This window comes from Phoenix dactylifera, chromosome 8 (genome assembly GCF_009389715.1).
Source record: "Phoenix dactylifera cultivar Barhee BC4 chromosome 8, palm_55x_up_171113_PBpolish2nd_filt_p, whole genome shotgun sequence".
Taxonomy (NCBI): Eukaryota; Viridiplantae; Streptophyta; class Magnoliopsida; order Arecales; family Arecaceae; genus Phoenix; species Phoenix dactylifera.
In genome coordinates, this window is record NC_052399.1 from 29,479,707 (window position 1) to 29,497,759 (window position 18,053).

An 18,053-nucleotide genomic window follows, 5' to 3' on the forward strand; every position below is an offset into this window, starting at 1 on the left:
CATAAGAAAGAGCGTGCGTACGTAGGTGATATAATTAAATAAAATAGGGTGCATTTCAGAAAGCTACACCCCGGTCCCATCTCAGAAAGCATCCAACTTTCAGGCAAATCTAAATTTATTTTTTTAACCACCATCTGATCATAGAATTTGGGGCCTCTTTGCTCACAAAAATATTTGTCTCAGTCACTAGCGTGGCCCAACGGTGACCAATTGATTCCCTAAGTGGGACCAGGAGGCGTAGGAGTGTGTCTGGGACCCCACATGCCGCGAGATGAGGAAGGCCACCGGTCTCTTGCCCCCGTCCACGCCCGTTTCTCACTCTCGCCGTCCACCCCCCACTGTTCCGCGGCCGCGGCCGCTGCCGCCCTTGCGTCCCTTCCCCCAAGCTTCGGCTGCAGGGGTTGGCGGAACTTCGTGATAGCTTAGGTCGTCGAGTCCGCCGTCGTCGCCGATGCGGCTGTTCTCGCTGTTTTCCTTCAAAAACCCACAAATATCCGCGGATGAGAGCACTGCGTGGGGCTCGGTGAGTTGCCTCTATCGCATCTTTGATTGCACATGTCTTAGATCTGTTCAAAAGCCCAAAACGCTTTTAATTTAATCTTATTAAGGTTTGGGGCGTTTTAAAGTTGATCCGGTTTTGTGATTATTCTTTTAGTTAGGAATCCAAATCCTACCCCCATGATCGGTCATGTGGTATCGAGATCATGTAAATACCGATTATCGTGGATCCAGTTATCGTAACAAAAAAAAATCGTATTTCTTTGTATATTTTTGTGTTTTTATGGGAAGTTCAGTTTTTCTCTGAGATCCTTCTAGATTATTATGGTTGCCCTGCGTTCTTAGCAAATTTACTTTAGTAGGCACATGTCTTTATTTTTTTCTTTCACGCGCTACTTGGATGGAAACCAGCCCTGATAGCAGTTTGAAAGCAAAAATTGGATCAGGCCAATTGATGGAGATGATTCCATCAATGGTGCTCATTTGACTAGTTGAAGTAGATGAGATGACCGTATCTTGATCTGCTTGTGACCACTTTCTCTTCTGTGGTGGGTGGATTATTCAGACCAGTGTTAAGCTATTTTGTAGATGTAGCCTTGACAAAGGATAATCTCGTGATGATAATTAAACTAGAAAGAATCCGTAACTATGTAGATATATAACTATGATTGCAGAACTATACTTTCTCACAGAAGAAAAGAGGTTCCATAATTGTAGGATGAGCTGAAAAATAGATATTGAATTGTGCATTGAGATGCATTCTTGTCCCAATTTAGATTATATTCGAGGTGTTGGCATGATTGATGTAGGAGAAAAGCAATTACTATTAGTTGGAGGCACCATTAATTAAACCAGGCAAACTAACAACAGCAGCAGCAGTGAAGGAACATCATTTGCAAAAAAGTTCGTAGCAAGATTGGCATGGCTTTATAACAAGTTTGAAAGATTAGGGTAGCTAAAGCTCTGAAGGCAAAGTATGAGGTGCATGATGAATAGAGATCTATGAAGTTGAATGGGCGGTAATTAAATTTTAAAGATAGTAACTTCTTTGGTGTCCATGCTTCCTATCACATTTAACTGAAATAACACTATTTTAAATCAGTCAGAATGAGAAAACATCCATGTAGACATGGTTGTTGGTCTGGAGAAACAAACCTGTCATACTCGGTAAACACTCTTTTAACACTATTTTGCCCCCCCTGATATTTCTGAACTCTGATACTTCTGCTTATTTTTTGATGCAGTATTTCTTGCTATTGATGTTTTGACTACAATCTGACTTTGAAAGTTATACACAGTAAACTGCATCATGTATCTTCACCAACGTTGCAGATCATCTAGTAGCTTTTACTTATGGTTTCTGATCCTCTTCTTGTGTGCTCTTAAGAGACTGTTGAGTCTTGGAGAGACGAGGTTCTACACGAATTGCTTTCTTGCCTAAGCTAAATTACACTATGTAGTTATGGACCCTTGTGAAGATATACCTGCTGGTTATCTCACAACTTTCATGAGTAAATGCGGTTATGCCAGATACCAGAGGAACAAACAAAATCTGGAAATAGGCCTCTCTTCAGAGGAAACACTACTCTTTATGTAGGAAGGAACAACATAATCTTGAATCTGTCAAGCGATTTAAAGCATCATTGGAAATTATTAGCAAGCCTCTAAAATACTGTAGGTAGAATTAACTAATATGCACTTCTAGGATGATGCTCTTCCATGACCAATATTGTTCTTAATGTTGCGGTTGTAAGAGCACTATTACTCATTGATTAACATTTATTTTCTAATGTTTTGTCTGTTTTATATTTAGTCTTACATTTTCTGTTATGCCTCTCTGCCTTTTTTTTCTCCCTTGGTTCTTTCTTTTTATCAAAGCTTAGTTTGGAATTGTGAGATAGAACAATATGCTCATAAATTGTTTGCTGAAGTTCTATTTGCTATTTGTTCGTTCTTTTGTCCACATGAATTATCATTTATGAATTGTTAGAAATGCCCAAGTTCGCTTATAGAACTTCTAATTTATTAATATGTGAATCATGTTATTGATGGAATATTGTGATTAACAACAAGGATAATGGAGGGTTCAACAGAAAGTTAATTGTAAGTTTGGATTCGGCCTCTATAAGATGTTTCTTCCAACAACCTGTGAGTAATTAGTAAAAGAAATTCTGTCACTCTTAGCTACATCTTCAATTTCTAGAAACCTAGAGATTAGTCGTGATGGATCCTTAACTACATCCTCCCATGCCATGACATCCTCCTGTTGCTTTCTTTCAGCGTCATCTTTCCTCCTGTTGCAAATTACCTTTTAACAGGCCGTTCCCCACTACTTCCCTTCATCCTTCGTCTGTCATATTCCAATACCTGAAGTTGCACTCCACGGGGTTAGATGCCAAAGTAATGATATCACTTTGGCCCTGCTATGGTACACCCTTTATTCTGCAATGCTGCTTGCTTTCCTTTTCTTTGCGGGAAAGGATCTAAATTGTTATGTATTATAATCATAATATATGGCGGATGGTGAGATGAAGAGGTGGATTAGAATTATGTATTTTTGACTACTCAGTTGATTCAACCACTACACTACTTCAATGAGCATTTCAGAATGAAAATTCATGAATTTTTTTCTCTCTTGATCATTTATAGATCATTTCTATTCTATTCATAAGTCTCATCGCATCGTGAATAATTCACCAGGTCATTGATATGGATAATATCCAAATACCAAATACGTTCTATATGTGATTCATGTAAAGAAAAAGAAGTTGTTTTTCTAGAACTCCCTCAGTCACAAATATCCATATTTGGTACTAATCCTCGGTGCCATCCTCCGAAACCGGCCTCGTCATCCCCATTGCTTCTTCGTTACCTGGCTCACTGAGCTTATGGCAACTCGTCCATCGCGAGTCCGCTCGCAAGCTGCTTGATAAAATCCCTCATGCAAACACCTTTCTCTAGAGTGCCATCCTGTGGGCCCACTCTGCACCCACCAATGGCCCAAAGCCTCTCATCTCTTCCACCATATACGCGCCGCTCCTTGCCCCACAACTGCCCCAACTGCTTTACCCATGGCCATCGAAGGCCTGTGCTTCCATCTCCATGTTGAGCATTTGCAAGGCCATCCATGGCGTGTGGTCAAGACCCACGGTGCCAGTTTTTATATATTCATCGACACATCTCTCATCAAGAAGCACTAGAAATTCGAGGACACAGATAATGCTTTCCTGGTACTATATCGGTATCGGCTAAATGGTGATCCCACCTCATTTGGTTAATCCATTGCAATATCATTTGCAACTTTGCAAAAGAAAAATTTAAATTGGAGCTATTAAAGTTTCATCCATCTAAACAAACAAATTTCAGCTGTATGCAAATGTAATTGCTGCAATTTCAGTTGCATGCAACTTTTATTACAATGTATCTGTAGTTAAGGGCTTTCTCTTGTGCTTAAAGAATAAACTCAGTACTAGGGAAAATCTTCAGAGGAAGCTAGAGAGATATGTAGGAGTCATTGACCGACAGAACTAGTGGATCATTTCTTCCTCCAGTGTGATTAGGCCAAGGCCATTTAGGTTGTTGTTTGTCAGCAGTTGGAAGTACCACATCCACCATCTAAATTCTCAGATCTTTGTATAGATTGGAAACAGAAATATTTTGCAAAGGATATTCAGATAACTGTATTCATGCTTATTGCCGCAATCTCCTGGTCCTGCTAGAAGGAGAGGAAGTCTAGGCTTTTCTAAGGTCTCCTCTGCAGCATCCACTGCTTGGCGAGGGCTCAATCTGTTTAATGATTGGCTGGTTCTTCTTCAGCTAAAGGACCTTCCTAGTTACAACAAAGTCTGAGCGAAGCTAAAGACTGTACTAAGAGATTTATCTGATGGAAAAAAGATGGAGGGCACTTTGAGGGATTTGATCACCTCTAAGGCAAGAATAACAGGCTTGAGTTTAAGTCATCTTTCTGAAGTCGTCTGAACCAGAGGCGATTGGACTGCTCTAGGACTTTGGAAACCTTAGGTAGAATGGTCAGGGGCTTAACTGGGATCGAAGCATCAGATTGTTCCTTCTGTGAAGCTATTCTAATCCTAGTCTTTTTCTATTTGGATACTCCCCTTTGCTGTTCCCCTATTCTGTCCTTCCTCTTATTTATTTATTTATTTATTTTCCTTTTCTTTGTTCATATATTTGCTTCTTATCTGTAACATATCGATTGTCATGTAATTCTTTTTAGTTCTTTTTAATAGATTGGATGACTTCTGCCTCCCCTTCCATTAAAAAAATCTCTAATTACTGGAAACAAGTGTTCTCTCAAGTTTCACCAACAAGTTGGGACGACCTATAAGGTGATTGGCAAATCACTGTGCGCTCCATGCCACTTTGAAACAGAAAATGGACATAGATTCATATGGAGTGTGGTAGCTTCTTAGCCTCAGTCTAGTCCAAAATCATGAGAAACCAGACCTCTCCCATGAGGGCCTGTCCATGGAGGAGAAATCCTAGGCTTGTGCTCAAACAATGAAAGAGCACGAATAGTGGGACGAGGATATCAAAGGCTATACCGTTGATAACATCAGGAGAAACAGCGTAGCAATTGAACCACGATTAGTTCTTTTTTGTTTTTTTCTGCTCCATCGTTGTCTTTGATTATGATGTATCTAAGTAGTTTACGCTACAAGATCATTTTAAACTCCAGCCCACAACTTTATACGCTTTCAAAGAGATCTTAAGGTTCTGGCTGACACATTAGCAAGTCGTGGGTAATCTCTGTGTGGTTTAAGTTGTTAACAAAGACCGTAGCTCAAGATCTTAAGCATCTAGTAGAAATGTTTGAGAAGGATTTACTAGAGTCAACGAATATCTGTTGGACATGATAAATAGTGGTATTGACTCTCTTGCTAGACACAGGTGCCTTCCATGAGGCTTTGAGATTCATGCTGGCTGCTTCTAAATCCATGAGTTAAAACACAATCGCCTTCAAGTCAGTGGGGCACATATTGCAAACCTGTGCATATGACATGCACATATTGAAAGCAGTTGGCCTATTGTTTTGTTGGATCCAAATCATGAAACATCAATGTAATATTTCATCACCTCTATCTATTTAAAGCATCGATTATTACAGTATTTACTCATTCTGGTTTGATACGATACCCATCAGATTAACTGATGGACTGATAACATAGGCTTGTGAATCATGCTCGAGATGCATGAAAGTATGGATTATTAGCTCGACATTATGAGCTCGACATCCATGGGGAAGGATCCTTGAGTCCAACATCATTAGCTCAACCTCATGCGCTCGGCATATATCTCGATAAATAGTTGAAGGATCCGTGTGCTTTGTCAGACCATCAAAATGATCAGCTGTGTCAAAATTGCCTGTATTATATAGATTGAAACGTACGGGCGAGATTATTAGGAGGGTTTTGGCAATTAATTTCTTAGCTCTACTATTTATGCAAGGAGAGAAGGGTGAGCTTTGGACTTCTAGCATCCACTGTGTTATTCCTTTCTCTCCCATTCCTATCATCTTGATTCAAACTATAGTTTGTTGGAACGTACTCCCCATCCCTCATTTTTTCATAACATTCCATGTTATCCTTATTTTGTAACTACTCAAGCTCAAGTACAAATACAGATATCCTCTTCGCAATTCAAGTCAAAGAGTGAGATCTTCCTAAATCCTTAGTTATTTTATTGTATTAGAGCCTTCTGACCAATGTCTCTCTTACTCTCTTTTTTTCTTAATGGCATCATCTTCCACTTCTACTTTGGACCACCCCAATCTCTACTCCTTTCACGACCCAACATTACTCACCCTGATTGCAAAAGTATCTTTTTTATAGCAATAATGCCAACTTATTCCTATTCTTCATGGTCATAATCTAATGAGGTTTCTTAATGGCTCATTTCCTTCTCCGTCCTTTTTTATTTCTTCGACTTCTCTGTTATCAGATTCTTCTCTGGTGCATCGTGCCTCATTGAAGACCTCCCATGGCCCAAACCAACTTTTACGAGGTGGGAATTTTTTTTTACACTACCTGGAAAAATTCTTGCTCGAGTAGTTGTCGGTACTGCCCCATCCCTACTTGGACCACTTTAGAGCGCTTCTTTGCAACCTCATCTTGTGTGCGTATAATGCAACTAAGATTGCAAGTTGCAATGCTAAACTACTAAAAAGTCAGTTTCTCCATCATTGATTATTTGTAAAGGATGTCTGACTTGCCATATCAGCTCAACTCATGTCAGATTAAATCTTATTCTTCTCATACTTGTAGGTATTGGACTCGAGTGCTTCTTGTTATTCTGCTAGTAGATTAAAGAGCTTTTATAATTCTTCTTGCGCCTCCAAAGCAAGTGGAGGAAGTGAGACTTCCCCCAATGTATTTTAAAAGTAATAGAAAGTATAGTGATGTTTTACAAGAGAGTATAGGAAAATGAAACATAAAGTGAGTAACTAAAGGAGGGAAGACAATCCGATAGAAAGGGTCTTGTGACTTCTAGATGATTCAGCTGAACATAAGTAATGCTACATTGAGAAGGAGTGAAGGGTTTTATGAAGAACAGAAGAAGCTGGAGACTTACGCTTATGACAGAACCTGAAATTCCTTTCATGCCAAATATGCCACATTAGAGCCATGAACAAATGATCTCATCCTTTCCCTAAGGTAGACTATACGTTTCTTCTCCATTATGATGACTATAAAATCTGAAGATTGTAAGACAAACCCCTAATATGGAGACATGATACAAGAGGCGACCAAACAGCTCGAGCAAATAAAAGGCATCTCTAAACGTGCACCATATAAAAGGCAACTATTGCCAACTCTCTATCCTTTCTTGGCCAATGTTTTTTTATGTGAAGTTTGTTCGTCAAAACCAACCACAAGAAAATTCCTTTAGGAACTGTGTCCCGAAACGTGAAGCAGGTGAATTTTGGGGCATCTTTCGTGTTGTAATAGTAAGCATCGCTAATCGAATATTATTTCCACCCTAAGACGAGTCTATTCGACTTAGCTTGATGTAATATGAATGATGGTTGAAGTAATCTAGGGGAGAGTAACACAAAAGCTTGTTAATTAGCACACTATAATGCAGGTATGGACTTAGGCATGTGTAGTTTTCAGCAGCTGTGCCTTCATTTTCATGGCAATTCATGCATAAGAGGAGTGTCAATGGGCCACATGGGCTGAGCCCATTTCGGCTTTATCCTGAGAAAGAACCACAGGCCCAAGCTTGCTCCATTGTGAAGCAGGCTTCATGCAGGCGTGAACGTGCGTGGTGCAAGGTTTTCAAAGTCGCGATTTTGGCCAAAATCAAAGTTATGGGCTGAGAAGGAGTGAAGGGTTTTATTGAAATATATACATTCATTTTGTAGGACAGTCGTCACGGGACAGTCGTCACGGGCAGTCGTCATCCCCTCGGTTTTGGGCTTCTCCTCCATTATAAGCTTCTCGAAGGGGAAGGCGATGGTCGTGAGCAATCTCAATTCAAGACCTTCTGGTATTCCCGTCTGTTTTCTCTCTCATTTTCTTTCATTTCATTTCAGGGGGTCCGATGGCCGCCTACGACCTCGCCCAACGACTCCTCCCCGGCCAAGCTCCGACGGAGCATACAATCCGCCGCAGGCTGGTGGCGGTCGCCATGTTTGCCCTCTGTGTCGCCTTTGGAGGGTTCTTGCTGGCGGGCGCTCAGTCGAGGCTTATATTCCAGATGATGATTCTGATTGCCAATTTCACAGTCTTCTTCCTTGGCCTGCTGGTGATCTACTTCTTTATGCCAATCTCCTCCGGGATACCAGGGCTGCCGATCTCCGCCGATAGATTGATCTCGGTGACCCTAGCCGTATCCGTATTCACCATGTTCCTTAATTCCACTTGTCTCATTCTGGTGGCCGGCTAATCGATTTGGACCAATAGATGATACTCAAGGAACGCCTTAATCCCTGTAGTCCGCTGGTTCTGCTTCTTTCTGTTTTAAATAATCAAGAGCTTTTTTTTTTGCTAGGAATAATCAAGAGCTTTTCTCTGTTCTGTGTTACTAGTCTTTTACGAGTGTTTCCTTCACTCTGTCTGTTTGTTGAGTTCTTCAAGTAAATGGGGATTGTTGTTGCTTGCTTCTACTACCGAGATTATTCTTGTGTACGCTTTTGTGTTGTTTTTAAGTAAAAACTGGATACTTCGAGAGCCTGTTTAAAAGCATGGAGAAAATTACTAGATGATGAACAAAATATAGCAATTGAATGATGAAAAATAAGGCGGTTCCCGTTTGGGGGTTGAGTTGTTGAGTGGGTGGTTATGTGCAGGCGGAGGTGGTGTTGATGCGGAGCTGTGGAGGTGGTGGCGGTGTCCAGTTGAAGGTGGAGATGATGTCGTCGACAGTGGTGATGGTGTGGAGGTGGAGATGATCTGATAATGCCGGTGGTGGCAGCTGCGATGGCCTAGATGGAGGTTGTGTGAAGATGGAGGCAGAGGTGATGACGGTGGTGGTGTGTGATGCTTGTGCCGATGCCACGGTGATGGTGGTGCAGAGGTGGAGGTGGTGTGATGAAGGAGCTGGTGGTGTTTTGGAGGTGGAGTTTGAGATTATGCTGGTGCCGACGCCGATAGTGCTGTGGAGGTGGAGGTGGAGGTGGAGGTGGTATTGATGCCGATGACTGCGGCGATGGTGAGGTGGAGGTGGAGATTCCGATGACTGCGGCGGCGGTGGAGGTCGTGTAACGGTGGAGATGGCACCAACATCAATGGTGGTGTGGAGGTGGAGTTGCTGTTGATGCCGGTGGTGGCAGTGCTGGTGGTGTGGCAGCGGCGGTGGTGTTGATGCCAGTGGCAGCGGCGGCGGTGGTCTGGAGGAGGTGGTCGAGATGATGCTGGTGTTAGCGGCGGTGGTGGTGTGGTGGGGGAGATGGAGATGATGCCCATGCTGACAGTGGCGGTGGTGCGGAGGCGGAGGTGGGCTTGATGCCGCCGCCGCCGCCGGCGGCGGCGGCGGCGGCGGCGGCGCTGCTGGGTGGAGGAGGTAGAGATGATGCCGGCAGTGGTGGTATGGTGTTGAGGTGGAGGTGAAGATTACGCCGATGACGTTGCTGATTTGGAGGTTGATATGGTTATGATGCTGGCGACGGTGGTGGTGTAGAGTTTGGAGGTGGTATTGATGCTGCCGGCAGTGGCGGTGGTGGAGATGATGCTGGCAGAGGCGTTGAGGTGGTTCAGAGGCGGAGGTGGAGATGATGCCGGTGGCAGTGGTGGTGTGGAGGTGGAGATGGTGGTGAAGATGGTGGTGATGGCGGTGAAATTTTTTGGTGGTGGTGGTGGTTGAGAGGGATATAGTGACTGCTAGTTGTGGGGGTGATGGTAGTGGAAGGTGATATAGTCGTGGTTTGGAAGTGGTGATGATGACGGTGGCACGGGGGGAGATGGAGGTGGAGGTGAAGGAGATTGTGGTGGCGACGGTGGAGACCGACGTGATGGCGGCGGCAGCAGCATCCGTCATGGGCAGGAACAGAGGGAGGGACAGATCGGAAGGGACACAAAGATTCGGCCAGATTAGGGACAGGGGATGGAGGCAGGGCTGCCGTGTCCACTGCCATATCCAGTAGTAGAGGGTCGTTGCCACGAACCGAGTTGGGCTCGATGTCATGAAGGGGGAGAAGAGAAGCGATGCCATGTTTGATGTTCGAGAAAAGAAAAGAAGGGCCACTCAAAAGAGATTGCTCTCCCTATGAGCAACAGAGAGTTTTTCCACATATTAGATTGCAATTTTTCGTTTTGCTGTTGATAGATATTCCTTCAGCATTTTTAGATTTGAGTATTGTTACCTGAAAACTAAATTTCATTATTTTTTACCATTACAACAATAATTTTGTAGTACTCTTTCGCTGCACAACCCGTTTCTTCAAAAAAAAAAAAAATCTCATGGTAAAATACTTGGGATGGTGAAATAGATTCATTTGTATAAAAAAAAGGGATCCCTCAGATTCGAGTTACTGACTCGATTATAGATAAGATAGAATCCTTTAATCTGAGGCTTCAATGGCTGAAGAGCAGGACACGGTTTGGGTGGGGCAAGTTGCCTTTGTCGCCGCTTAAGATTGGATACGAGTTTGGCATCACAGGAAACCATCTTTTCTAGGCTGGGGCATATTGTATTTTTGTTTCGCTTTTTCGTCTTACGATATTACGAGGAGCTCTTCTCCTCCCCTGTATCAATAATTTCGTTATTTGGGAGTTGTGCTGGCTGCATCGTTACTTGGAATAAGGTCTGCGGAAAGTTTAATTTATTTTATGATTATTCTGTTTTTTAATAAGATCTTAGTGTCAACATCTTATTTTTTGGGTTTCTTATCACTTTTTGTCCGTTTATTTTGATTTTGAGTTACTTGATCTAGATCCTGTAATTTTTTCTGGTTAACAAGTATTTATCTGCCGCTTATCTTACTATCTAAAAAAAGGTTAGTTTCTGTTTTTGATGGAAAAATAAATAGTTGAATAGGTTATATTCAGATTGTTCAATTGTAGAATTTTTTTTTTCTTTTCTGGCCTTTTGCGTGCTGCTTGGAAAGAAAGAAACCAGTGCTGACATAAATTAGTAATAGATTGCCGGCTTCAAGAATAGCGGGAGAGATGAAGGCAAAATGGAGTTGAATACCATAGCAAAATGAAGCGTCTCTCCATTTTCTCTTTGACCCATTTTTTCACCTTTTTTTTTCCGCAAACTAAACTAGTCCTTAGTTGTTCTAAGAAATCGGAGATTGATGATGAATACTAACCCTTAAGCTTGATAGAAATTAGGGAACCAATTAAAGAACTTTTCTACCGACCCATCACATCACTCTCCTAAAACTAGTCAATTGGATATATATCAAAATTGGAATACTCAAACTATTATTTTACTTAAATTTAAAATTTATATATTTAAAGAAGATTGAGAGGAAAGAAAGATAAGAAGAACAAGCGCACACTAAGTTACCGAGCAGCCAAAGGAGTTACAAGGATCTATTAGTAATCAATAAAAAATTAACCTAGATGTGTAACAAAAAAAAAAAAAGCCGGGATGTTCCCATCAATGGAAGGTTCAAAGAGTCGTTTGCAGGATAGAGAAGACCGAGCATGGGTGGTGAAGAAAAATTCTCCAATTTTTCGCAAACCAAATATGACAAAACAACCCCATCATGTTTTTTTTCCTCCAAGTGGTCCACAAGGAATCACCTTCGACAGCCATCTTAATCCAATTAGCAGTCCTTTTGACCGTTGACGCCTTGCTCTCTAATTATTAATTTTTTTTGGTACAAAGTCCGAGGCACATTGGTTGGAATGAAACTTGATCTCTAATTATTAAAAATAGGAAAGCCTCCTTCGCTCATGAGTAAAACAGCTAAAATCCCAGAGGCTTATCCACTTTCCATATTGCGAGGCCACTTAAAATCGAGAGACCCCCTCTTCTACGATTCTGATCCCATCTTTCACTTGTTAAGGCTCTACTTGCCGGTGAATCAAGATTCCACGAAGCTTTTGTCTTGAGGTTCTTGGCTTTTCAAATTAAACTTGTACTACTGGCTCTCCTTGTGCATAATTTTGTAAGCCTAAATGTACCATGGATAATCCGTTTAAAGAAAGTGCCTTTTAAGTTAGTATTCCGGTGAATCATATTCCTTAAATCCTAGCTTGCCTTTTAATTTAGTATTCCTTTTACCACCAATTAAAAATGTTGACTCTACGTATACAAGTACATAAGGATCAACGTTCTATGAAGGGAGACAAAGAAAACGAACCATACTACATGATGGGACGTGAAAATTATGATTGATTCCAAATTTTTTGTGCCCAAGTCCGGCCTTCAATCAACTTTACTTGTGCTGTAGCAAGAAACTTGAGTATTTTGAGGCGCCATTTTTTTTTTCCACCTACCATCCTCTCACGGAAAAAAAGGTGCATAAACTTGAAGCTTTTTATACTCATGTTGTCGGTAAATTATGTACAAAACCCATATTTTGTCCTGCCCATATGTATTCCCACATCATAGATTAGCTTTGGTAGATCAGATCTAAGCCATGGCCAACTCTTAAAGAGTCCTGAGGCCCTCAATAAGCCCAATCATCAGGTCTAGGTGCAGACCTGAGACTTTGACCAACAATTTAGGCGCAGCATGACTTGAGTCCAAATGGTGTGAGCCCTGAATTAGTCCATCCTTCCTGACAAAAATGTCTAAGAATATATTGGATTTGGTGGGCCACAATACATGAAAATTAATTAATCTAGATGAAACAAACAAGTAGCACTCCAAAACATAAAATATGGCCTACTTACCATCATAACCAATATTTCATTTTTTGGAGAGAAAATCTCGATAATATATATATAATTCCAACATCAAAAGACAAGATAATAAATTGAACAACAATTTTTTTAAAACAAAAAAATTGAAGAACAACCAAAATAAAGACTCGAGTTTCTATTTCCACCGTTAAAAAAAAAAATTGAACAACCACCAAAATGAAGTCTCGAGTTTCCATTTCCATCGTTAAAGATAAGGTCGAGTTTTTCTTGTTCTTTCGTCGCCGTCTTTGACCTCACGCAAGTTAGAAAAGACAAGTCCAAGAGTAATTTGTTTCCCATCCTTGCCTAGAAACAGACCCCCGCCTGGCCATTCGTTTCCCATCCTTGCCTACAAAGAGACCCCTCGCCTGGCCATTTCTTTCCCATCCTTTCTTGGCTCCTCCCAGGCCCCTTCCTCACTGTAGTATTAGTATTTTCTTTCTTCCGATTCACCGAACCAAGTCCATGGCCCTCAACCCACCTGCCGATCTCCTCGTTGCCATGTTTGCCCTCTCCGTTGCTACTGGTGGGCTTCTCCTCGTCACCGGGCGGCTCGGCTTCGGTGGCCATTACCACCACCTTCTTGACCCAGCACCGTCGCTCTTTATGAATCTTATCACCTTCGCCCTCGGCATGCTTCACACGATCGTTTCTGTTGCCTGCTTCTCTACTGCACCATCGCTCGCCGTCGCCACCGCCGCCAAGGTTTTGAGATGCCTGACCCTGGTCATGTCGTTCACTGCTCTTCTCCTCCATTTCACTCTCCTCGTCCTCACCATCTATTGATCAGCACCGCTGGAACTAGTCGGCCAACCACCGTCACGCAACCAACCTCGTGGGTTTCCTCGACTTACTTGCTCCCTTATATGAGTATACGCCTTGTATTTACGCTGTTCATTTCTTGAAAGAATGTTTTGTCTCCCTTATATGAGTTTACGCGCTGTATTTTGAGCACTGGCAACATCAGTATCACTTGTTGTATCATCGTACCATCATCTTTGTGTGAGGAATAAAAGTTCTATGAAGCTCGATGTGGATGGAAGCAGTTCTCTTATTTTTATATTTTTGTTCTTTGAGTGGGCACATCAAAACTCCTTTTGCTGATGGTGGAACTTTTCTTTTGGTATCAACTCATGCAACGTGGGCGTGGGATCCGATGGCTCCATATGCGTGGCCCCAAAATAAACATCGCTATTGGGGGCTCTTTAGCCCCCAACTGGTCCTTTAATTTCCTTCGTTTCTTCTACCCAGCAGTTCTCTTGTTCCCCCTTTTCCTTTTGCCTCCCAACTACATATAAGTGGAGATAGATGGCCGGAAAAGAAAGCGCCCACGCAGGATTGGGAGTGTTGGATAAGGGTTTGATCTGCTCGCTGATGAGATTCTCGAGTTCTACCATGTTTTATCTGTTTATGAATTTCTGGTCTTTGTTTCATTTTTTTTGTCTCGCTCCTTTCTTTTTTGTGCTATCTAGAATTTTTTTTTTTTTTTCTGTTTTTGGAGGAAAGAGTTCGGCTGGGCAAGCCCTAGCCCCTTACCTGGCTTATCTAGATTATCATAGAATTTTTCGAAATTGGAATTTTTTATTCTTTTCTTATTTTATTGTGTTATCACTATTAAACCTGCAAAAGAAAACAGTAAGTCCCAGTATTTTGGCTCTACATTTAAGCTATTGCCTTCTGTTTTAGATTTTCAACAAAAGGATCACTACTCTGTCTTCTTAATTTAACTATTGTAGTTTGTTCATCTTGTCTTGTAAAATTTAAGGCATCTTTTTTTTTGGATTTTTTCACTTCCTCTAGGAAGAAGAAAAGACTTCCAGGCTTTGATGTCAACTTTTTACCACTGAAGTGAAGGTCTGTGCCAACATGGAAACAGAACATAACTGGTTTTGCCATAGAAAATGGTCAGCAGCATAGAATAAGAACTGGAGTCTGCTAATTGAGAGCTTAATTCCGTAGAGAATTTTGATTCCGTAGAACCACTCGTCTCCTCTTGATTAGTATAATAATTATAGATCATGCGCCTTTGACATTTTGACAACATGTAAATTATTGTAGAGACTAATTCCAGGTAAATCCGCTCTAAAGGATTGATCACATATTATTTCATGCATATTTGATTATGGATGCATTATCTTTTTGAAGATTTAAGAGTTAACGTTGTATGGTGTAAAATTAAATAAAAGAGGCATAATATCCACGATGAATTATTTTGATCAAAGAATCAAAAGTTTATGACTTTGTTTACTAAAAGAGTCACTGACCATGTCTGCAACTCATGCAATACTACTTAAATTCAAGCAAGTAGCAGGCATTCAAAGTATCTACTCATTTGCCGGTTAGAGGTTAACTATGTTATCTAGTTTTAATAAAACTTTTATTATGTTGGTATTACTACTTTTAATGGTTTCTCGGTTACTATCAAGGAAGAAGAGATGAGGTGTGGATTTGGGCTTCCTTTTAGCAGTGAAATTTTGACTGGATGTCAGAACAGCGTCAAAATTGAGTCCCTTTCATTAGTGTGCCAAAGTCTGTACATAAGAATGAAACATGTCAGAAAAGATCAACATATGGACTGCACAGTTTGTATCTTTTATTATTTTGGAGTTTTCCTTAATATCACGGTGGGAAATTTCTCAAGGATTTGATAACGGCAATCAATTTTATAGTTAGTTACATCTCTCTAACTTCGGGCTAATTACACTTCAATCATAAGTTTTTAAAAAAAATTTAATTAGCCATCAAATTGTTATTGCTAAGTTCTCCATCCATCTATATCTGTTACAAATAATTATCATATGAAGGTTGTGTGATAACACAATATTCATAAAATCTTAGAAATACCCTTCCACTAAGTTAGCAGGGTTCTTATTAGATTGTCCACTGGTTGTTATGGGATCTATATAGGTGAATAAATAATAAAGAATGAAGTACTTTGAGATCTATGCACGCAGATAAAAAATAGGAGACGGGGTGTTTTGAGATTTATGTAGCCAGATGAATGAGAGAAGACTGAGCGCTTTGAGATGTGTGTTATGTTATTCTCAGCATATCTGGACCATCAGCAAAGGAGGTAGGGTTCCGCAGAAGAGGTAGGTCCAGACGATGAGTGATGAGTGGATCGGACTTGACGGATTGAGGCACTGGTACTGATTAGGTATCCTCCAATCTCGCTCGGACAAAGAAACATAGCGAGATATGTTCGTTACACTTCCAACTATTTTTCTCCTTCTCTTCTTCTCCTTTTTTTTTTCTTTGTATAGTGAGGTGAAGATGGGAGACTTCGAAGTGTTATTCTTCTTCACTTGTGGAAAGGCTGCTATTCTACAAGTGACCGATCTATAGCCGTTGTAGGATGAAGCGAACATCGAAGGAGAAGATCGTTCAGTTTGATCGATTCAAAAAGCCTAATCTGCTGCTAAATCCGATCCGAGATCGGAGCGCAGATTGGTCGATTCTGAGGCCAGCTGAAGACGAGCTGGGCAAACCAGTTGGGGTGTCGAGTGCCGGCCTTCTCCGTGCTCAAGTTGGCGTTGAAGACTCGTACCGAATTGGTTCATTGTAAATTTAACCTCTCCTTCTGAACGACACTTAATCATCAGTGAAACTTGAGACGCAATTAATAAAAACTACACGGTCAACCCATAGAGTCCCACACCGGCTATGAATGCTGTGATTTGTCCACACAATCCCTCCTTGATCCGCTGTGTGGATGTCCCAAAGGTGCTGCTTTCATCAACAATTCAGCCCAGGCTCATCTATGTTCAGTTGCCTATAAATACCGTGTTTCGTTATTGGTTAAAAACTGAATAATTTCAAATTATCTAGTTAACCAACTAAACAGCATTAAAAAAGTTATGGATAAACTTATGTGGTCAAAGATCCAAAAAAAGGAGCTCAAGAGGGCGAAAAAAGTTAGCCATCCAGGCTGTACTTTGAATGCTGAATTGCTAACCACCCCTTAAAAAACTTTAACTATCGGTATTCATCCTCTAATCAGTTAGACGAAGAATAACTTTATTCGTTGTTTGATTGGTATTTCCATAGTTAGATAAAGTTAAAAAGGTACAGAGGTTGGGATTTTTAAGAGGCCTTTGGTGTTACTGATTAGTATAATACTAATAGAGGGGGATGGAACATGACGCTAAGAAACGGGAGTCTTCGTGCAAGTTTCTGCGGTCGGCCCTCTCCTTTCTCCAATTTCGCATTCCCTTGGCGTGTTGTGGCTCACGCCTATGGGAGGTCCCCTGTTTCCCCTCTCTTAACTCTTCGGCCACGTAAACGGTAAACCTCAGAGGCATAAAGCATTGCCCATCTTTGGCTGGAGTGATGCATTCAGGAAAGAAGTGTAGCTAAGTTGCTTTGCAAAATTTTCTAGGTTGGAAGCCATGTTATTTTTATTCAGTTTAATCCATCTAATCTACTACCCTGTGGCTAGGCACACACCCAAACCGAGTTTGGACCAGACCTTGCTAGTACGAACTGAACCAATCTAGTTTTCGTTGGAGTCATGACTTGAATCAGAACCCAAGGTAATAGAATTGAGTTGGATGGAATTCGTGAAAGATAAATACTAATGACTCATTTGGTCTTGACTAGGTCAAGTGTAATCCAAAACCAATCAGGTCTTGTTTTGAATCTTAGACGTATCATGATTGATGTCATCCATGATGACCTACTAACAAACAAAGGGGTTTAAAAAAAAGGAGAGATGGGAAGAATAAAGAAAATGGAAGAGATGAGTTGGGCCGTGTCCTCTAGAACCGAGAGTGCCTTCCTTAGAAGTGGCAATTTACGATGTCATTCATCAATCTGGCCGGCAAATGATTCATTTTAAGAAAAATTTAATTTACTATAGATAGATTTGGATTATAAATATATTAACCTATCTATATCTAAATTTAGACTTTTGACCCATTTAATCTATTTTAATTTACTTAATAAATAAATTAGATCATAATCCGATCCATTTAATTCATTTAAATTCTGCTTAACCAATTTGTGTCCAGTTTAATCCAGCTCGTTTACCTGTTTAACATATTTTATCTATTTAACATATTTTATCCATTTATTTTGATTATGTTTAATCAATAAATTATATGGATTGAATTGGGTTATCTATTTGATGAAGAGGTTGGATTCAAAACTGAATTCTTGATTTATTTAATTTGAAATAATATTTTTTTAAAATTTTTGATACGTCTAATTCGAAATGATGAATTTTTTATATGAAATCTA

General features: G+C 40.7%; 1 protein-coding gene across 6 annotated transcripts; it reads left to right on the forward strand.

Annotated features, from left to right (window-relative positions):
- The first annotated feature begins 284 nt into the window (after nt 1-284).
- Nucleotides 285-8,626, forward strand: LOC103721101. Of its 6 annotated transcripts, none has more exons than XM_008811153.4 (4): nt 285-523; nt 7,600-7,789; nt 7,880-7,976; nt 8,051-8,626. In XM_008811153.4, the coding sequence occupies exons 2-4, from the start codon at nt 7,658-7,660 to the stop codon at nt 8,401-8,403; spliced, it is 582 nt and encodes a 193-aa protein (XP_008809375.2). In that variant the 5' UTR covers nt 285-523; nt 7,600-7,657; the 3' UTR covers nt 8,404-8,626. The 6 variants fall into 6 exon arrangements, with proteins under 6 accessions (XP_008809375.2, XP_017701666.2, XP_008809377.2 ...); XM_017846177.3 differs by having other exon boundaries at nt 286-523; nt 7,880-7,973; XM_008811155.4 differs by lacking the exon at nt 7,600-7,789 and having other exon boundaries at nt 286-523.
- The last annotated feature ends 9,427 nt before the right edge of the window (nt 8,627-18,053 follow it).